At 30.7% G+C, this 22,168-nt stretch overlaps 3 protein-coding genes across 4 annotated transcripts; 2 read left to right on the top strand and 1 right to left on the bottom strand.

Annotated features, from left to right (window-relative positions):
• Positions 1-8,329: 8,329 nt before the first annotated feature.
• On the bottom strand, positions 8,330-12,203 carry LOC107605539 (eukaryotic translation initiation factor 3 subunit C). Its single transcript, XM_088489763.1, has 4 exons — positions 12,097-12,203; positions 11,858-11,896; positions 9,967-11,763; positions 8,330-9,456 (listed from the first exon to the last, which is right to left on the bottom strand). Exons 2-4 carry the CDS (start codon positions 11,879-11,881, stop codon positions 8,482-8,484), a joined length of 2,796 nt encoding a protein of 931 aa, XP_088345889.1. The 5' UTR covers positions 11,882-11,896; positions 12,097-12,203; the 3' UTR covers positions 8,330-8,481.
• Positions 12,204-14,261: 2,058 nt separating this feature from the next.
• On the top strand, positions 14,262-16,765 carry LOC107647716 (calmodulin-binding family protein). The gene is made up of 8 exons (XM_016351770.3): positions 14,262-14,486; positions 14,586-14,694; positions 14,822-14,887; positions 14,966-15,054; positions 15,154-15,241; positions 15,347-15,577; positions 15,673-15,774; positions 15,893-16,765. Exons 1-8 carry the CDS (start codon positions 14,302-14,304, stop codon positions 16,583-16,585), a joined length of 1,563 nt encoding a protein of 520 aa, XP_016207256.1. The 5' UTR covers positions 14,262-14,301; the 3' UTR covers positions 16,586-16,765.
• A 3,084-nt stretch (positions 16,766-19,849) lies between these two features.
• Positions 19,850-20,813, top strand: LOC107605538 (small ribosomal subunit protein eS28). Of its 2 annotated transcripts, none has more exons than XM_016307442.3 (2): positions 19,850-19,960; positions 20,286-20,813. In XM_016307442.3, the coding sequence occupies exon 2, from the start codon at positions 20,287-20,289 to the stop codon at positions 20,482-20,484; it is 198 nt and encodes a 65-aa protein (XP_016162928.1). In that variant the 5' UTR covers positions 19,850-19,960; position 20,286; the 3' UTR covers positions 20,485-20,813. The 2 variants fall into 2 exon arrangements, with proteins under 2 accessions (XP_016162928.1, XP_088347970.1); XM_088491844.1 differs by having other exon boundaries at positions 19,856-19,951.
• Positions 20,814-22,168: the final 1,355 nt, after the last annotated feature.

The raw sequence follows: 22,168 nt of genomic DNA, 5'->3' as shown, positions 1-22,168 counted from the left end.
CTTAACCGGAGCAAGTGGATACACCACTGCATCTTACCCGGCAATCTCGCCTCTTACCTGGAGCAAGTGATTAACACCACTGCGTCTTACCCGGAGGCACATCATAATCAATTTCAGTTTCATTATCATTATAATTCATTCACAATCATCTATAACCAATGCATAATCATCCTTTACAACCACGGCATCACATATACTTCAGTTCTCTGCATTTTTCATACAAAATTCATCATTTTTCAACCTTGTTTCACCCTCAAGTTATCACTCTTTTCTAGTTCCATCTCATCACTAGGCTTACTAACAAAATCTAGGACCAAAGGAATGAAAATAGAGGTTTTGAAGTTTAAAATTAGGTTTAAAATTCAAAAACCAGATTTGCTAAAACAGGGGCCATGCGTACGTGTGGGCGTGAAAAATCTTTGCTCGTGTACGCAAGCCCCTGCTCGTGTACGCATGAATCTCAACCTGAAAGGGTTGGTCGCGTCGCGAGCAGCTAGGCGCGTACACAAACCCCAGCTCACGCGTACGCATGGAAGTACGTTTTTCCAAAAGTTTTGCTGAATCAAAAACTGCAGAATTTCATTTTGGGACACTAAACTTTCGACGCGTATAACTTTTTTTCGTTTTCAATCCTTTTTCTTCCATTCTTTGAACGGCATAAACTTCTCGGACCCAATTTTTATATAAAACAAATTCGAAATCATTTGGAAATTCGGAAGTCAAGTTATGCTTTGCCGAAATTTGGCCAAAAATTAATTTTACACAAAAGCTCCAAACCTTAATTTTCATTAACCCAAACTCAAGTCACACTTCCATTACATATAATCGGCATAGCCACCATATACCATTTATTTTACCAAAGTCATTCACAACCTGCTTCAATCAATTATACATCAATATGTACCTAGTTTCATACTTAATTCTCATGACTTTAGTCACAACATACACCAACATACCACCACAAACTCATGTTCATTCCTTTTCCTACTTTACAAGAACCAATAAGTCATCATTTAACAGCCCAATTCTAACATCAATAGTTAAGCAAAAACTCATCATTTATCATTAAGTACTAATCAATTTACATGCTCATACATTCATTCCTATTTTAAAGTCAACTAGCCTAAGTCTTCAAAGAACATTATATATTATATAAGTGAAACCTAAATCATACTTTAGCCGATTTCCACGTATTACTCAAGACAACCCCGTAAGACAAGCTCGCAAGCCTTCCACACTGAAGTTCAATTCTAACACCAACCAATTTTCCAACTAAGCTTCCAATGGCTCCAAAGACTTCATATCATACATACATACACACCTAATACAAATATAACATATTTATACCCAAAATTCAATACCCAAAGCACTTAAACAATGAATTAGCTAGGGTTCTAGGATTCTCACCTTATCAACGGGAAATTGGGACAAGACTCGACAACTCCACCAAGTTAATTTGATCCTAAACACCGAAATTTAACAATTTTCAACATCTTTACACAGGAATTTTCAAAACTAAAACTGAGAAAATCGAGGAAGAAAATGTGACTTTCTTATCTTACAATGTACCAATTTTTGCAGAGCTCGACGCCGCAGACGCGTGGCCACAAACAGTGCAACGATCGAAGCTCAGAGCGGAAAGTTACGTGGATTTAAGTCAATGCCAAGGGTTTGGAACCTTGGAAATGTTCTTCCTCTCCTCTCTTGCTGGATTCCAGCGTTCTTGCATGCAGAAGGGAGAGAAGTAAGCTGAAGCTCACTTAAGTAAGTGAGTTGGTTGAGCCCACGGGTCCGGTTCGAGTCCGATTTGATTGGTTCGGTTTGTTTGGCCCAATTTTGGGCTAAATTCTTTAAAATTGGTGTCAAAATTTTTGTTTTAATGAGCTCTATCCTAATTTAATATAATATTCATATTTCTAATTTTCTTTATTAAAATTTAATTTATTGACTAATTATTCGCTAATTTTGCGGGATTTACATAAATAATTCTAACATTTATAGACTATTGTTTTTAGATACAAAAAATTTAAAATATATTTATTCTATTTCAAAAATTAATATTTATATTTAACTTAGAATTTCAACAAATATGACAAAAATATTACATTTTTTAGTTAAAAAAGCAAAATATCTATAAATATATTTTTGTGCTTTAGCTTTAGATTTTTTAAAAAAATTTGGCAAATTAATGGAATCAAATCATATTTGTATAACATATAAGAATATATATTACACATAAATAAGAAATGTTAGGTGTAATAAGAACAAATATATAAATTAAAATAAAATTTAAAAAAATAAAAACTAATAAAATATTGAAAGAAAGAAATATAAATAAAAGAGAAACAAAATTATTAGACAAAAGAAAAATAATTTAATAAATTTTATATATATATAAAAGAGGAATAAAAAGAAGAGATACAGTACCTTATTTTTTAATTTAACAAGATTTATGGAAATAAATATATAGAATAAAAAAAATAATAAAAACTAAATATCTAAATTAATATCAAAAATAAAAAAGTAATAAAATAATGATAATCTATTATAATCTTAATCTTTTAATATAATTAATTAATAACAATATAATTAGTCTACCATAATTTTAATATAATATTTTAATATAATTAATTCTAATTAAATAATCAAATAAATTGAATATAAATATGTCTAATCTAATCGTACAAAAAAAATAGTAGATTTTTTATAATTAGACGTATTATATATATATTGGGAATAAAATATCATTTTAAAATAAGATTATTATTATTATTATTAATGACATATAAATATTAAAATTATATTAATTCATTAATTAAAATATATTATTAGAATAAAAAGTTGTAAGAATAAAAATAACTGAAATTTATTAACTTTAATTAGTTAAATTAGCATAAAATAAGAAAAAGATGATTAATCGAATTAAATAAAATAGAAAATATTACTGAGTAAAGCAAATGTCACAATAATTATATTACTAATTGAAAAAAAATCAATTCAATTAATTCAAATTTTTATTTAAAATAGACAATCAAAGATCACCAATGAATAAAAATGAATGGGATATAATTAAGAATAATTTTAGTAGTATAAATAATTAAATTAAATTATTATATACCATTTTTATTTTTTACCTTATTATAATTTAATATTAATGGTAAAAAAATTAATTTTAAATATCCTCAATTTATATTTTACAACATAATTAAAGCACAATTCATAATTTTTTTTATTTTGTGATTAACCAATATTTTTTAAAAATTTTGGTTAAGTCTTCTGTATTTTATGATTGACAAATTTTTCTACAAAACAAAAATTTGTGATGGATTATTGTAATCATAATTAATTAAAAAAATTAAGAAAATAAAAAAAATAAAATAAAAGATACAAAGTAGAATAAAAATTTATTTCGAAACTAAAAATTTGTCAATTGTGCTAAAAATTCTAAGAATGTGTATCTTATTATATAATCAATTTTGTTACTTACTTCAACTTCATTCTCTTTGTATCCAAAAAAGTATATAGTGTCACACTTATTTCAAAAAAAATAAAACTCTTCAAATATATGGTATAATGTATAATTTAAGAACAATAAAATAAAAAATATCTATAATTTTATAATAGTATTTTAAATTTTCAATGACAATAATACAAAGAGTTTAAATCTATCAAAAGAATTCTAGATCTCAATTCAATAGTTGCCCTTTACACATCTTATTTAAATTTGAATTTTAAAATTTAATTTGTATCTTCTTTTTTTTTCTCCTAATAATATATATTATTTTTGACAAAAAATAGGAAATAAATCTATTAGACTAAAAAAATATTCTATAAAAGAATTATTATGAGGAGATTTATAATTAGAGAAGAAAATAATAAAAGTATTAATAATAATCAAGAATAAAAAATGAAGTTCATATTAAAGAATGTTAGAAAAAATAATAAAATTCATATTAATATCAAGTCATAAAAAAAATAAACAACAATTCAAGAAAACGAAAATAACAAGATCAATAGTAATGATACAAATCAAAATACATAGGAAAAAAATAAACTATTATATGATAAAACTATCATGAGTATATTTTATCATTAAATAAACAAAAGTTAACGCAAAATAAAATTATACGTAAAGAGAAAAAAATAAAAAAAAAGAGTTCAAATATCCAAAATGATAAAAAGATTATTTATACGATTTTATTATATTCAATTAATTAATATACATAATATTAAATTGTGTGATATTTAAATATTTAATCAAATTAATTAATTGATATAATTAATCCATCGTAATAAATTATATTTAATGAGTTAAAAAAAATCAGAAAACACTCTCATAAATATGCTACGTCAACAATTTTATCATTAAGTTTAAAAATCTAATTTGTATATAATAGAATAGATAGAATAGATATTGGATATTAAATGCATATTAAATGAATATTATATGCAATCAATTAATTATTACTATATAATAAATAGATATTAAATACAATCAATCATCAATTAAATAAAAATAATATTTATATTAATTAAATATATTACGAGTAAATAAAATCATCATAAATTTTAGTTAACTAATTAATATCGATTAAAGCTGAATCATTTTTTTCCTTATCCTCCTCTATAAATTAAATAGATAGATGCCTTGATATTTGGTAGCGATTAGTTAATCTTATTCTCATCCTCGTGATACAAGAAATAATGAAGAATCAGATTATGTCCACTTCTCTTATAGTTTTGTTTATTATTCTCTCTTTTGCCTCTAGTATGTATTACTAAGTAACATTACTTATCATATGTTTATGATTCATCTTTGTTATGTGTTCTAGAAATAATTAATTATTAATAAATAATAGTTTTATTGTTGCAGATGGTGGATTATTAGCAGAGGCAAAAGTAACTGTATGTCGATCGGAAATACCAATGATTCAGTGCATTCCGACGGAGTGTGAGAAAGTGTGTGATCATGATTATTCAAGTAACAAGGGACGTGCAAAAGGCATTTGCTTGGATAGAACAAGATGCATTTGTATTTACCCGCCCTTCAACGGACGTTGCTTTTGATTTGATTTGCTCCAATCATTATTATGCCTTCCGTAGCCCTTTTTTTATATTATAATAACAATCCCGTAGCTTTAAATACCACATCCTTGAATAAAAAGCATTTAATAAAAGAGCATATGTAGATGGAGGTGAAGATGGTGATGGTGAGATTTAAAGGCAATTGTTAAGGTTGCTTGTATTAACAATAAGTGAATATTCCAATGAAAATATTATAATTATCTTTGTACCAAGACAATTCTTTTATATAACGATAATTTTATTTATTGTTAAAAATATTAAATTAAATAAGTTATTATTATTTTTGATTTGGATAAATAAGATTAAAATCAGAAATAATATTTTATTTGGGTTTTAAATTTTAAAGAGTATCACATTCAAATATAAATAATGACTTCAGTCTCCAATCTATCAAATCTGCCTCTATAGCTCTTTTTCTAGCGTGAAATTGTGCGATTCAACCCTATTAAGAATATAAAAGGTTTTGGTTGACGAATATTAAAGAATTACAAGAGCCAAACTCTCTGATCTCAATCATGCTCTCAAATGAAGGGACGCTTTCGCGCTCTAAATTATATTTCTTAGTGATTTAACATGGATAATCTTGAGGTTGAGAAATCCTAAAATTTTCAAATAAAATAGAATTTTTATTTGATCAAATGGTGATAAATAATTTTATTAAATTAAATTATATTAATGTGATCATTAGTGATAGAAAATACTAGAAAAATAAATAAATAATATTTTAAGAGTATAGAAATATTAAATTATCATTTTAACTTATTTTTTTAATTAATGACAATAAATATTTTGAATTAATTAAATTTTAAAAAAATTTGTATACTTTAAATTATTTCATTTATTCAAAAATCTTTTGAACATATAATAGTTCAATTAGAGGTTGACTATTGAAAATTCAATATAATATTTTTAAATTCGTATTTTTAATAAAAAAATGTACTTAATTCTATCCATCATAAATAATTCTATATTCATTGTTACTTATCCAAAATTAAATGATAAAAAGATTATCTTTACAATTTTATTCCATCATCTTTATATATATATATATATATATATATATATAATAAAATTTTAACTAAATTAATTGATATACATAGTATTAAATTATGTGATATTTAAATATCTAATCAAATTAATTAGTTGCCAATGAGTTATATCTCAAATGGCATAGTCTCTCAATACTCATTTAAGAGGTTGCGGGTTTGAGTCTCTTATATTTGATAAAAAAAAATCAAATAATTAGTTGATATAATTGATCCATTAAAAAAAATAAATAAAAAAATACTGTCAGAAATATGATCTTTATCATTAAGTATAAAAATCATATTTTTATATAATTGATAAAATAGATAAATAGATAGATATTGGATATTAAATACATATTAAATGGATATTATATGCAATCAATTAATTATTAGTATATCATTTTTTCCTTATCCTCCTCTATAAATCAAATAAATAGGTGCCTTGATAATTCTATTTTTACACTAATATTTAATAGTGATTAGTTAATCTTATTCTCATCCTCATACACAATATAATTCTCGTGATACAAGGAAACAATGAAGAATCAGATTATGTCCACTTCTCTTATAATTTTGTTTGTTGTTATCTCCTTTGCTTCTAGTATGTATTACTAAGTAACATTACTTATCATCTGTTCATAATTCATCCTTGTCATGTGTTCTAGAAATAATTAATAGTTTTATTGTTACAGATGGTGGATTATTAGCAGAGGCAATAATAACTCAATGTCGATCGAAAGTAGCTATGCTTAATTGCACTCGGACGGATTGTGAGAAATTGTGTGATCATGATTATTCAAATAACTTGGGACGTGCAAGAGGCACTTGCGCGGATAACGTAAGATGCATTTGTGTTTACCCAAGCTTCAACGGACGTTGCTTTGCCAAACATCATTTGATTTGATTTCCTACAATATTGTTATGCCTTCTGTGTCCCCTTATATATTATAATATTAACTACCACATCCTTGAATAAGAAGTATTTAATAAAAGACAATTGTTAAGGTTTCTTATATTAATAAATTAGTGGATATTTCGATGAAAATACTATAATTATCTTTGTATGAAGACGATTTCTTTTGATAAGTAGATAGAGATTGTAGGATTTAATTGTATGACACATTTTGCATGTTGGCGGGATCTCACAACTAGAAGTGCCAGATCAAAGAAACGCATCACATGTGAATTTCTGCATCAAGGGATTAAGTTTAGGCACCTACTCAAATTAAGGTGTTAAAAATATTTTTTTATAAAGAACTTTGTGGTAAAAGTGTGCTTTGTTTGTTTGGTCACACTTTAAAAAAAATATTTTTATAACATATAAAATCAAATCCTACAATTCATCATCTAATAATAAAAAAAATACATCTTCACATAAAAATAATAATAAAATCTTTATGATAATATCCACCTTAAGTTTATACACCTATCAATTTTCCAGATCCACTGATTTCATACACCTCGTTGGTTTCATAAACATGAACTTATCTATTGTTTTATTTGTAATTAATTGCATGTTTTTTCTTCTCTTGAAAACCCATTATAGGAAGCTTCGGCATTAATCTGTATTGGGGCCATTACATGAAAATCCATTATCTCGCAGCCCATGTGTCCAAAAACGGGACCATATTGTAAATATCAAGTTTTTAACATGCTCATGTATATTATCTCTGGATGGTCAAAATTGAGTTAGACAAGACCTGTTACATAGGCAGTAACCTGTATCAAAAAGTACATGCTAACTATTAACCTTTCAAGTAAGGCTAATGCTAAAACTCACCCTTCAGATCATGTCATCTTAGAAGTTAACACTGACACGACTGAAATAAGCCTACCAAATTATAGAATCAAGCTCAAAAATTTATTTAGTGAAGAGTACAATTAAATAAAAAATAAAAAATAAAAATATTTTATCTTATGTATTTCACATAATAAATTTTTTGGACGAACATTTTTTTACCAAAAGAAAATCTTCACTCCATCATAACCATTTTCCTTATTATTATTTAAAAAAAAAACGTTGATTTGTGAATCAAGTCGAGATAATATACCATTCGTTAAAGCATGCAAGATCTCAAGTTCACTAATGTCACACAACAAATTGCCAACATACCGACCTCACAGTACAAATCCAAAAGTTAAGAGAAACTATCAAATAAAGAAATGGATTCCTCGTTGCAGGATGCAGTTTTATGTAAAATACGAGGCAAAAAAATGAGAGACTGAATGTTATAATACCGCATTAGCCGAATTATCAAAACTGAGCATAGCAGAAAATGTCAATCTTCAAAGATAAACAACGTTGTCAACAATACTTTAAAATAAATACTCTCCGAAGCCTAGCAATATGTAATAATAGATGATAGATTTAAGCACGCACACCCTTGAGGCTAACCATGCGCGATGATACATCTCCATGAGGTCCCCTCAATGAGGAACCACCTTGAGTCCTGCCTGAACCTCCATATGCAGAATCTTGATACCGGCCAGATCCACGTCCTGCTCGGTCCCTTGAATATCCAACCCCACCTGCTTGGCCTAAAGCCAATGGCCTTCCACCTCCACTGCCATATCGCCCACCACCTTGTCTTGTCTGAGAACCCAAGTCCTGCCACCTGCCACCCCCAGTGTTGGTTCCACCGGCAGCAGCAGCAGCATAATCCTGGCCATCCCTACGCCTCATAGGAAGATCCAGTCCACCACCACCTATTGTTGCCTCCATTGCTCTTTCATTACTCTCAGCAAGGATGGATAACTTCTCTGTTAACTGGAATGCCAATGCCTGCAACCTAGAGTGCTCCACATCCTGGAAAATAATGCAGCCAGTTGGCTGGTCCCAGCTTGCATGAAGCTCTTCATTGATCATCATCCTACTAACAATGCTATGAGTATGAGCAACAGAGAGATCAAAAATTTTTGTGAGTTGATCAATGCTCAAAGAATCATAAGATGATGAGAACGTAAAGAGATATGTCCTCAATGCCTCCTCCTTGATCTTATCTTTCAGCATTGCAAGTACAGTATCTCTGTTTCTGACAAACTTCCAAACGTCAAGAGACACAATGATGTCATAAGCCTTGTTGAAGTCTCCTTTGGCAAGAGCCCTTGTGGCAGCCATAACATGGTCTCTGACATTTTCAGGTGGACCAGTAAATGTTTGCTTGTCACTCACCTCAAGTAAGCGGCGGAAATTCTTACTAATGACTTTACGCTTTGCATCATGAACATTGGCTGCCATATTGGGAACTTCAAGAAGCATGGCCGTTGTAAGATGCACTGCCTCCAGGAGCTCAAGATTTATGTGCATATGATATGGCATCTGACGCCTTCTTTCCAACCTTTCCTGGAAGAGGGGAAAATAGGGTATGATGTCAAGTATAACAATGGAAGTTCTACAAATAAATAAATAAATGACGCCTTGGGAAATTAGAAAAAAAAACTATAACAATTTGCAAATATGAGCTTTTGAAAGATATAATGCAAGCGAATCATGCAGAGACAACAATGCCCATGTGTCGAGCACAAATGAAAAGCACTCATTAAAGGAAGTTTAAAAATTAAGCAGTTCTACTTTTAAATAAATAACTAAGAACTATTTCTCACAAAACAACTTGCTCATTTATTTTGGGAAGTGGGCTTGAACAAATATTTGTTGCCCTTGTTAAGTTTTGGCAGACTTATGCAAACACATCATGCAGTGCATATAATAGTTCAATAAAAAAATGGAACATAGAATTTTGCAGCTGAAAATAATCAGTTCTGCTTCTGAATAAGGAACTACAGAGCTCTATTTTTAACAACAAAAAAAACTAAATAAGCCATATGCAGAAAATAAAGAGGGGTAGATTGGGACCTGTTCTGGGGTCTTTTCATGATAACGACTCTGTGACACACCTTGTGCAAGCAACTCCTTCACCCTTCCACCAGAATAAAGTTCAGATAAACAGCCATGTGCTTCGGAAATCAACCCAACCCGAAAAGCACATAGACCCAACTGTGCCATAGCCCTGTTAAACAGTATCTGTGTTGATATGTCCATATGCTGAATGCTGTCTTGCAAGTGGCTCATGAGCAGCAGATCACGGGATATTGAGAACTCGTCAAGAAGAGCATGGTGGTATATGTCACAAAGCATTGCCCGTGCTTTAGTGCGCTCATCACCATACTTGTATATCAGGGTCACCAATATGTCCATTAGAGTCCTGCTGTTCTCAGGGAAGGTAGGTTTGCGGGGCACAAGCTCAGGAGTAGCAATAAATGGAGTGGGAATTCTTGTATCCTCAAACCCTTTCTCCTCGCCAGCCCCTTCATTATCCCCATCTTCAGCCAACTCGGCCAATTTTCTCATTGCATCATAAACCTCCTGTGGTTTGTAGTAAACGAGTTCAACCCTCCTCAAGGCCACCTTAGAAGCAGCTTTGAAATCTCCAACCCTTTCAAGGTATTCCTGGACATTCTGAGCAAGAACAAGAAACATTGGCTCATCCCTGAGTCTCTCAACATACTCACGAGTATGTGGATCTATGCACTGCAAACTCTTGAAAAACTCGGAATCTATTCTTTCCAAGAAAGCGACCAAGTTTCCCCAAATGCGAATTGGTCCATTATGGTCAGGGCCCTTCTGTGTTTCATTCTCATCTGGCTCCACGGCATCATCAACAACTATGTTAGAGTATTGCACTAAAGTGTCAAGAATGACCAGCATGTTATGCACACATTTTTTCCAAACATTAATGGGCATGTGCCCACTTAGGCCAGGGTTAACATCAAACTGGGCAGATACCACACTAAAAAGGATCTCCAACTTCTGTGCAGGTGTTTTAGCAACTTTTGTAAGGAAAGTAAGCTGCTCAACCTGCTCAAACCTTCCAGTTCCCTTCCTGCCCCTTGCTGCCACAACCTCCTTGAATTTCTTGTTGACTGTGTCCCAAGTGATCTCGCTAGGGTCTTTCATGAATTGCCTATCCATAAGTCTGTCTCTCTTGCTAAGTTTTTGGTCCCAGGGTCCATCACCAGCATCCACCTTATCATCTTCATAGTGAGAGACTTCAGAATCTGATTTCAGGTCATCTCTTCCCTTAAGCTGATCCGGCTCGATAATCTCACCATCACTCTCATACTCTTCCTCGGATTCTTCCTCTTCTTTCTCCTCCTCACTCTCAGGGCTCTCCCTGCATTTGTTAATCAGTTCCTCATATTGCTTATTGTTCTTCTTCAACTTCTGCTTCATCGAGTTCAAAGCCTTAGCATTGCTACTACTCATCTTCTTTTTGGCATCCTTATTGGCCAAAGCCTGAGCCAAAAAGTCTTCCAACATCACCAGGGCCTTGATGTAGAGACTGGGGACCTTCTCAGACTCGGTAACACGCATGACCTTCTCAAGCTGCTTGTTGATCTTATCAAAGCTCTCCTGCAAGCTCACCCAATCATTGATCTTCATGGCATTCTTCATCTGATCAACGGTAGAAGCCATCTCCTCGAATCGCTTATCCTTTGCCGACCGGACAACTCGCCGTTGGCTATCCGAGTCATCACTGTCACTCACCTCAGTTTGCAAATACTTGCTATTGGCAGCGGGATCGACCTCACCGGCCGTCGTCTCTTCAACCTCATCAAAGTCACTGCTTTCTTCCTCAGAATCGCTCGCACCCTAGTATTATAAAAAATAACGTAAGAAACGGAGTGTTCTTCAATCCCATGAAATTACAAATTAAACCAACGAGGCACTGAAATTCGAAACAAACCTGGGTCCAAAATCTTGACGCCATCGTTTGTCAAAAGCTCTGGAAAAACGAATCTATTAGAAAACAACGAAGAAAAGCGATATATGCATGCAGGCTTCCCTAAGTGTGTGCACACTCAGATGAACAGAAACAAGCGCTTACGGAATTTATACAATACTCGGATATTTATAACTGCGAAAACAGATTGGCAGGGAAAAAAAAGAGCGATTGAAAAATTAAGAGTGAAAGGATACACACACCTGAGAAATCCGGGGGAGATTAGGGTTTTGCTAGTTGATGGATTTCTGCCGCTGAAGCTCGACACAGTCGATAGGGGATTGCGGGAAATTCAGAAGTTGGGAGGAGCGGTTAGGGCACAATTTCCATTATATACGGATGGCTCTTGGGCTTCATCTTGGCCCAAAACTGTATTATTGCTTTTTTTATATTGTAACAGGGCCAGAGCCCACGAACAAAACGTAAAAAGGGCTTCTCTCCGACCCAGAAGTATCGGGTTTTGTAGACATTTATTCTGTCGGAAAGAGATAAATTGTGTATTAAAGAGTCAATTTAGATTCAACTCCAAAAAAATAAATCAATTTAGATTGGTGTATTGGTTTATTTAATTAAATATCGAAAATTCGAATCTTGACCTGTATATATATTACCTATTTGTTAACCTACTGAGTTAGAGAATATCGTAAAAAAAAAATTGCGCACTAACAATATTAAAAATAAGGGAAAGTATGGGACAATAGAATATTTGTACAATGCGTACAATGGAGGTTTAGAGAGTATTAGAAATATAATTATTAGTGTTACTTTTTTTCATTAGCATAAACTTCTGGGATGAGTGGTATCAGGATATAGTATTAGAGTTCTAGATCTAAAAGGTCAAAAGTTTTATCTTTAGTGAACCCCAAAATCAGTTTAAGTTTTTGGGATGAGTGGTTTTATTAGGGGTGTGCATGGGTCGGGTGAAATTAGGTTTGATGTGACTTAGACCCAATCTGAAATATATACCGTGCCTATTTATTAGATCCGAACCCGACCCTAGACCCGATGAAACCTATACACTTTCGGGCCACGATTATATCGGGTAAAAACCGGGTGAAAACCGGGCCGTTAACACTACATTACCTTGATACCTTCTTATAAGATAGCATGTGAAAATATCCAAATTTCCAAGACTCCAACCATTATTTGACATGGTAAAATTCACTTAGAAAAATATAACAAGAACCAACTATTCTCTAAAATTAAAGCATAACCATAATCAATACTAATATTGTCTAATAACACCAAATATTTAAATCAATATAAATAACACAATATTATGCATTAATCTAAAATCTTATGCATTTTAAATATAAAACATTAACTTATAGTCTTATAATAACTAATAACACAAAATATTAAGGTTTACAATACTTAAATTCCACATAAGAATAGCCATCATCCATCACTAATAACACAAAATATTAATTGTGTATGATGATCGGGCCACCGAGCCGACTTCGGGTGACCCGAGTCATGGCCCGGACCCGACCCGAAATAATGACCGGGTCTATTTTTGAGACCCTTACCCGATCTTAGACCCAATGAAATCACACCAAAATAGCCCATAAAGTGTTCGGGGCCGGGCCGGGCCGGGCCGTGCACACCCCTAGGTTTTATGACATCTCGATGAGTGGTTTTATGACATGAGATGTTTATTATCCCTAGTATTCGGATGATTATTATAGGTGATGTTCATTTTATAACTCATATAGCCCATTGTACACATTGTACAAATAAACCAGCAGGACTCTAAAAATAATACTACACATTCCAAGTTTTCTTGTTAACCAAGTCTAACCAAATTATTTAATATTTATCTTGGTTGGACTGGATTTATAAAAATATTTAAATCTGTATCTTTACTCTAAAATTAAATAATTAAGTAATTAATTAAATCTTTAATTATTACTTGTGCATTGAAATTTTTTTTTAATTTAGGTTAATATCTGTTACAATAAACTTGAAAATGTTAAATTGATAGCCATATAGCTTATTATTTGGTACTTATTTGTTATGCTGTTATCCAATTGACTCCGAGGACATTGCCAAAATAGCAAAAACGTATCATTATTAACATTTGCAAAACCTTTCTCTATATTTGTGCAACTTTCTTCCTTATTCTTCTCATTCATTCTTTGCACCTTCCATTGATTCTCTCACATTTTTTTTTCTTGGCTCTGGCTCTCGTAGAGCACATTTTCTTTTCTGCTCCCACCGGCACATATCAAGGTACGTTATTGACTTATTGCTATTCGAATAGGGACATTTAATTTGTTCTAGGTTTAGAAATGCCAAAATTATTGGTCTTATGATTGATGTATATATGCAATGTCCACCTTCACATTGTGGAATAATCTGCCATTGAAGATATTGAGCATCGTTTCTTATTATAGTGTGCAGGGAAGATGGTATTCAATGAATCACATATATCAAGATCATGCAGTACCTTGTCCGAGAAGAAATTCCAAACACCATCGCAAGTGTCGCGGAGCGAAATGGATGAAGCTGCGCTTAAGTTGCAGAAAGTTTACAAGAGTTTCCGAACAAGGAGGCAACTAGCAGATTGTGCAGTCCTTGCTGAACAGAGATGGTTAGTTTTGAACTTTTTGAGTGATAACATTAAATGATAAAGATGTCTCTCGTGCTTGTGTATGATACTAAAATTGAATTCATATAAAACTCAATACAGGTGGAAAGTTTTAGATTTTGCTGAGCTAAAACATAGTTCTATATCATTTTTTGAGAAGCAGGAGACTGCTGTTTCGCGTTGGTCTAGAGCAAGAACGAGAGCTGCCAAGGTAGCTTTCTTTCTTCCTTCCATTTTCTTTTTTTCTATTACTCTCACTTTTTGGGTATATCTATAAATCACTGTATCTATTATTGTGTTATTCTTGTGGTTTAAAGTTCAAGGATTGTTTTTGGCAGCTTGGAAAGGGTCTATCGAAGGATGAGAGGGCTCGAAAACTTGCTTTGCAGCACTGGCTTGAAGCTGTAAGTCTCATAGCTAATTAAAGTGATGTTGTTTAAACAAAGCTGGAAGTTAAGCTAACTAGTTGTTAAATTTAACAGATTGACCCGAGGCATCGCTATGGCCACAATCTTCAATTCTATTATGTTAAATGGCTCCAATGTGACAGTTATCAACCTTTCTTCTATTGGTAGGAAGAAAATATCAATAATGGATTATATTTTTCTCACATAGTTGATTCACTTTTTTCAACTGATGAGTATTTATCAATGTTGGTATTTATTTGTAGGCTTGATGTTGGGGAAGGCAAGGAAGTGAGTGATGAGAGATGTTCAAGATCAAAACTTCAGCAGCAATGCATCAAGTATTTGGGTCCAGTGAGTTCTATTAGGCCTTTTAATATATCTGAATGCAATTATCTCTAAATATATAAAATTTTCTATTACATAAAAGTTTGCAATTCTAAATGTTGCTTTTTGCAGGTGGAAAGAAAGATTTATGAAGTGGCTATTGAGGATGGAAGACTATTTTATAAGCAAAGTGGGGAATCTATTAATACAACAAGAGATATAAAGTGGATTTTTGTGCTTAGCACATCAAAGACATTATATATTGGGCAGAAGAACAAGGGTACATTTCAACATTCAAGTTTCTTAGCAGGTGGTGCTACACTATCTGCTGGTAGATTAGTGGTGGATGATGGTGTTATTAAGGTATGAAAAGGAAACTAAACTCTTGATTTTCATAATATGACTTTTTTGGACATGATTTGGAAGCTGATAGTGTTGTTGTTTTTACAACTCCAAAGGAAGTTTGGGCTCACAGTGGACATTATCTCCCAACAGAGGAAAATTTCCAGGAATTCATGTCATTCCTTGAGGAGCATAATGTGAAACTCACAGATGTAAAGGTAAAAGAATCAAAACACAGCATCTGTAAAAGAAATGCAAAAAGGTTCAATTAACATGTTGCATACAACAAATAATCCTTCACCTCTCATGCTAATATTCTATTTTCATTGTATCCAGAAACACGGAATAGACCATGAAGAAGAAGATAAAGCCAAAACGAACAACGGAATTTGCTTGGGAGACAATCCTTTAGAGGCAGAGTTAACTTCAGCCCAAGAACTAGTACTACCTGACATGGAAAATGAAGATTGTAATGCTGAGTTAAATTTTCATGCACCCTTGTCAAGATTGACATCAAAACTAGGATCAGAAATGGACAATGTGTCTGACAATATTGTAGAGCAAGTATACACGCCTAATGGCGACGATCCTTCTCTAGAAGAAAGTGGCTATGGGACAGCAGAAGAGTCCTTTACTGATGAGGAGGAATTCATGGTTCCGAAATCCCACTTGTTTGAAGAACAAGAAGAGGAAGAGAATGAAAGACATATCCCAAAAGAAAACATAATGAAGAGAATAGATTCACACAAAGGAATGAAGTCATGTCAATTGGGCAATCACTTATCCACTGAATGGAGAACAGGTTCTGGTTCAAGAATTGGTTGCTTGAGAGACTACCCTGCAAAGCTTAGTTTTAGGATTCCAGAGCATCAACATTTGTCTCCAAGGAGAGGAAGAACTACTCCATCTCATAGTGTCTTACAAGCATTTCATTTAAGCCTTGCACATCTAGATTTTGTCCATGCAATTTCTGCAGCTGATGTTGAGAGTCCTAATTCCAACACATTCAGGCCAATTGCTAGCCTATGAATTAATAAGGTTGCTTCTATTAGGAACCATCATCTGGTTAGAGAAACTAGAATAGGAATTCTTTGGCAATTTGAGGCCTCTGTTCTTTTTGAATGAGGCTATTGTAATGTTTATTAGTTTATAACTTTATATAGTTTCTGTAGGTCGTGTGAATGAGAAGAGCTTGCATATTATAATTCTCATTTAGAAGAGATTAATATACTCCCAATATCATTATTGTTAGAAACAATAGCCCAAACTGGAGAAAGGATTGTTTATTCTTGAGTTGTGTAGAATGATATAATATAGAAGGGTATTTATAAGTATTAAGATAATCGAAATAATAAAGATGTAATATCCTATAATAAATATTTAGATATGTTAAATAATGCTAATTGATCCTAATTATACTCTAACAATTATTAACTGAAATATAGGGTTTTCAAAGTATATTTTTTTATTAATGCTACATATTTAAGTTTTTTTATAAACCAAGTCCAACTAGTTAAATAATAAGACTTAGAATAATGCTAGTCATAACTAATTTTTGTTATGTTAAATCAACTTAATTGATCTTGGTTAACAAAAAGAATTAAATATATAATATTATTCATATTTTTTTGGGTTTGGATTTTTTATTTTTATTCAGTATTATTTTTATGTTGTGTTCAGATCATGTATTGGATAGACCTAACCTAGTCTGAAATTATGTTTAATCACTAAAATATATATATATATATATATATATATATATATATATATATATATTATGTTGATATTAATAATAAAATATTATATTTTTATATTTCAATTAATATTTTTTTTATTATAATGTATTATTTTTACTTTAACGTTTGTATTGTACATAATTTAAAATAATATTATATAATATAAAAAATTTAATATTTTTACTTCAATTAAATTATTTTTACTTTAAAATAAACTCTATCAATATTCACTATTATATATAGTTTAAAATAGTGTTATATAGTATTATTTTTAACTTTAAATACAATCTTTAAAAATAAGATTTTATTAATTATTATATAAAATTTATAAAATTATATATAATTGAATTGATTCATTTTAACCTGATTTATTTAAGATTAATATAAAACGAAATTTTAATTAAAAAATATTTAGATCGAAATCGAATTTAATTAAACTCATGTCCATATTACTACTAATTTACTAAAATAATTGCATTTTAGGAATCATTACAGATTAAACGATTTGTGGTTGAATTGACCTAGGAACAATTATATTGAAGTGTGAGTAGAAAACATTTTCCGTATGCAAATTGGCGTGCATCCTTGTGAACTAACAATCTAACATACAACTCCCATCAAGAAAAATGCTACCAAAACGTTGCGTTTATTTATAAGCATAAAACAATAAAGAAGGATGCGAAAAATACAAAATCACAGTTAATAAGTGAGATATAAACATAGCATTGTGTTATGAAAAATTAATTTAATATATTTTGTGTTATTTTTATAGAAAAATACAAAAAACATTAATAAGAGGCACCACTTATATTTTTATTTTTTTATTGTCTTTATTAAATTTTAATAATTATATTATTTTATAAATTTGTATGAAGAATAAAATGAAAATGAATTAATTTGATAGATAAAACATAGATAGAGACATTGAATTAGTGTATTTTGTATCTATCCTAATAGGAAAGATACAGAGACACTAAGGTAGCGTTTAATAGAGAGATATAGACAGAAAGACTGAGATTAAGAGACAGAGACTAAGAAACAGAGATTGAAATAAATTTCAGTATTCTGTTTGGTGCAAAATGGGAGATAGAAATTGAAATAAGAATAAAATTCTAATTTAATTTGTACAAAGGGTAAAATTAGAATTAATTAATTGAAATGAGGGTATTTTAGGTATAAAATGTTATTAAAGTTTCAGTCTCCATCTCTAAAAATTTTAGTCCCCTTTGTCCTTACTTTTTTGAGGTACGGAAATACTGAAGTTTTGGATATAGAGACATAAATTTTAATACCAATTTCTGAACCAACAAACATGATACTGAGTCTCAATCTCTCAATCTCTGTCTCAGTACCTCAAAACAAACGCTACCTAACAAAGACACAACTTATTTTTTATTTTTTCCTTTATTATTGTTAGTTTTTCATAATTATATTTTTCGTCTCAAATTTTTGTAATAAAAAAATGAGAATAAATTAAATTTTCATAATTTGTTATAGTTTATCACCAAACAGAATACAAGAACACAATTTTGTGTCTTTGTTCTTTATTTCTTGTCTTGTCCTGTTCTCAGAAAGAAACGCAGCCAACAGGTCAAAGACTAATCCGTTGCTGATTTGAGTTTTATTTAAGAGTTTGCCACTAGCTAATGATTTGCTGCATGCACAAGACAATATTCAAACTCCCCACACTTGCTTGATTTTTTATTACACATTGTTTGGTTTGATAGGAAATGGGTGGAAAGAAAATGGATGGAAAGAAAATGATATTTTTCTTTGTTTGATTATGAAGGAAAATAGGAAGGAAAGAAAATTTTTGTATGGGTCCCACTAAAAAAAATTTCTTTCCATCACAAGCAAGAAAATAAGAAGAAAAGTGCTATATTTTTGTGTTTCCAATACTGCCCTTAGTTATATTATTATTAGCAAATATTAATATAAATTTAGTTTTAATATATTATTATAATAAAAATTTATATTTAAATATTATATGTATTAGATAAATAATTTAAATCAAATATATAAAATTATAATATTTTATAATATTTATAAAATATAATAAAACATGAATAAATAAAAATATTTATACTTTATTTTATGATAAGGGTATTAATGTAATTTTATACTATTATGATTTTCTTTCTTCTCACTTTTCTTTCCATCCAAACAAAAGAAAATTTCTTTCTATTTTCTTTCTATCTATTTTCTATTCATCCAAACAACACACAAATAACTTAACTTTTCTTTTCATTTTCTTTCCTCTTATTTTCTTTCCTTCGATTTCTTTTCAACATCCAAACAAACCCTTAGTGTTACAAGGGTATTTTAGTGTTTTTCTTCTTTGGTTTCCAGTTTTTTTTTTTTTTTTTTGTCATTGAGTATTTTTGGTTTTTTATTTTTACTTGAATATTTTTGTTTAAAAATGCCATTTAACATGGACTAACCCTATGATCTTTTGGACCACAAAGTTAAATGGGCCTGGCCCAAAAACAGCGTTCGTGAAATGGGATCCAAAAAGCGATTATATAACAAGTCCAAAAAACAACGATTATATAAATAGCTGAAACTAGGGTTTATCTCACAACGGTGGAGCTGCAACAAGAACGAGAGAGCTTTGAAGCTTAGTGCCGCCTCCTTCTCCTCTTCCTCCTCCACCACGTTTGTGCGACAAGTTCGATTCTCCTCTTCCTTCTGTTATTCCTTTGATTTCTTCTTCCTTTATGGATACTATAGAATTTTAAATATAATCAATATAGTCTTAGAGTTTAATCCTAAATCTTGTAACATGAGAAAGCAATCTAATTTATGTTTGCAATAGCTGATCAGGTTCATTAGGGTTTCCGCTATTAATTCAGTTCTTTTCAAATAGATTGATCTTCCGTGAAATTTCTTTTTTTTTTTTTTTTTGCTTAGAAAAACCTGAATTACTTGTTACCATGTATAGAGTTAATTTTGCGAGCGCAATCGCTTCGAACCCTAATATTATGATTTTGCAGGATGGATTCTGGGATTAAGCATGCTGTTGTTGTGAAAGTTATTGGCCGTACTGGATCCAGAGGTCAGGTGACTCAGGTTAGAGTGAAGTTCTTGGATGATCAGAACCGTCACATTATGAGGAATGTGAAGGGACCAGTTAGAGAAGGTGATGTTCTCACCCTGCTTGAATCTGAAAGAGAAGCAAGGAGGTTGCGTTGAAGTGTTTTCTTTTGTTGCCTACAAATGCAGTCAAAGTAATGTTTTCTTTGATTTTTGTTAGTCAGTGAATCCCCAATTATAAGCTTTCTTTTTATGTTTTTATTGGACCTATTTTTCCATTTGAATTTTGGCTTAATGTGTATTAGATTTATATGAGAGTATGGATTAATGTGTTTTGATTTCTATATAGTGTGTTTTCATATTTAATTCTCGATCATACATGTGGCCTAAAGTCTTATATATCTATAACACAGCCATATAATGTAATGATTTTGTGACCCCCTGAAACAGTTCAATATCTTCAACCAGTTTGTATGGGTTTCAGTTTAGTAGTTCAATTTATTCTCTTATCTCAATCTTAGTCTTAACTCCTTACTATTCCTTTCGTGGGATTCAAGTTTTGAAAAATGGATTTGTCACTTAAGTGGATATAACATTAATTTGACAAAAGTGCTTTACGCATATTGATTTAAACAATTCTTTTGACTATAATCATTACCAGAATAAGTGAGAGTACAATAATTTAATTTGATGAATAATCAAACTTGATTAGAGTATCATAATATTTGTATGAGATGTCAATTTCTTCCATGTTATGATCTACATATCAATACATGCTTCGTATGCTAGTATTTTATATTTTGGGTAAAGTACTAAATTAGTTATCTACGTTTGAGCGAAATTCTGTTTTGGTCTTTAAGGTTTAAAGTGTCTTATTTGAATCTAAAAAAGTTTTATTTAACTTCAATTTAGTCCCATGAGGTCAAAGATAAATAATTAACAAAATGTCTTACATGGCAGTAGTATAAGAACAATGTTAATAATTTGGAGATTAAGTACAAGTTCTAGAGACACAAAATCAACTGTGATGCATCAATACATGTATTTAACATTTTTTTTAGTTTTATAGAAAATATTTCATTTTAATTATAAGAAAAATGATAAATAATGTATTGATGCATCCACGATTAATTTTGTGTTTCTGGAGTTTGTACTTATTTTCTAGATTATCGACTTTTTTCTTTTAGTTTGTACTTATTTTCTAGATTATCGACTTTGTTCTTTTAGTTATGTATGACATTTCGTTAATTATTTATTTTTGACATCCAGTGGGACTAAACTAAAACTGAATGAAACTTTTTTGGATTTAAATAGAACATTTTAAACTTTAAGAACTAAAGGGATTAATTTAATACTTTATCCTATATATTTTTATTTTCCTCCATTCCAAGTGTTAGCATGATAAATTGATAATAATGTTGCCTAGCTGGAATTTGTTCGAAGGCCTAAAGTGTTCAGGGTCAATATTGTAGAATTGGAATTAAAAATATAAGCGTTTCTTGTTTATTCCTTAAAAATATAAGTTGTTGAAAAATGTATTGTCATCATATCCGCCTAGTTACAATTCGGTTCTAACTTGAGATATAGTTAGGAAAATGGTTATATTTTAAAATTCGAAAACAGGAATCGAAAAAAGATTTATGTCTAAATAATGCCAAGTTATATATGTCTATAGGGTTGAATATTCCCAATGTTAGCTCGGTTTATAAAGATTTCCCCCAAAAGAGGATATAAAAATAGAAAAAATTTCAAGTGTACTAGGAACATTAATTTTTTAGTTGTTTTAACCGTTGATTTTAATTAATATATGATTTAAGTATCGTTTTTGTCCCCCAACGTTTGG

Source organism: Arachis ipaensis, chromosome B6 (assembly GCF_059453495.1).
Source record: "Arachis ipaensis isolate K30076 ecotype BB chromosome B6, ASM5945349v1, whole genome shotgun sequence".
In the NCBI taxonomy this organism is placed as follows: domain Eukaryota; kingdom Viridiplantae; phylum Streptophyta; class Magnoliopsida; order Fabales; family Fabaceae; genus Arachis; species Arachis ipaensis.
Note: the sequence above shows the minus strand (reverse complement) of the source record. Positions and strands in the feature narration are given on the sequence as shown.

Bases quoted from the DNA above. Each gene is read 5' to 3' on its own strand.
- LOC107605539 (XM_088489763.1), bottom strand. From the start codon at position 11,881: ATGGCGTCAAGATTTTGGACCCAG. The intron at 11,764-11,857 runs GTTTGTTTCGAA...TTATAATACTAG, and splicing joins CGTCAAGATTTTGGACCCAG to GGTGCGAGCGATTCTGAGGA. The intron at 9,457-9,966 runs GTCCCAATCTAC...CCCCTCTTCCAG, and splicing joins ATGAAAAGACCCCAGAACAG to GAAAGGTTGGAAAGAAGGCG.
- LOC107647716 (XM_016351770.3), top strand. From the start codon at position 14,302: ATGGTATTCAATGAATCACATATATCAAGATCATGCAGTACCTTGTCC. The intron at 14,695-14,821 runs GTAGCTTTCTTT...TGTTTTTGGCAG, and splicing joins CAAGAACGAGAGCTGCCAAG to CTTGGAAAGGGTCTATCGAA. The intron at 15,242-15,346 runs GTGAGTTCTATT...TGCTTTTTGCAG, and splicing joins GCATCAAGTATTTGGGTCCA to GTGGAAAGAAAGATTTATGA.
- LOC107605538 (XM_016307442.3), top strand. From the start codon at position 20,287: ATGGATTCTGGGATTAAGCATGCTGTTGTTGTGAAAGTTATTGGCCGT.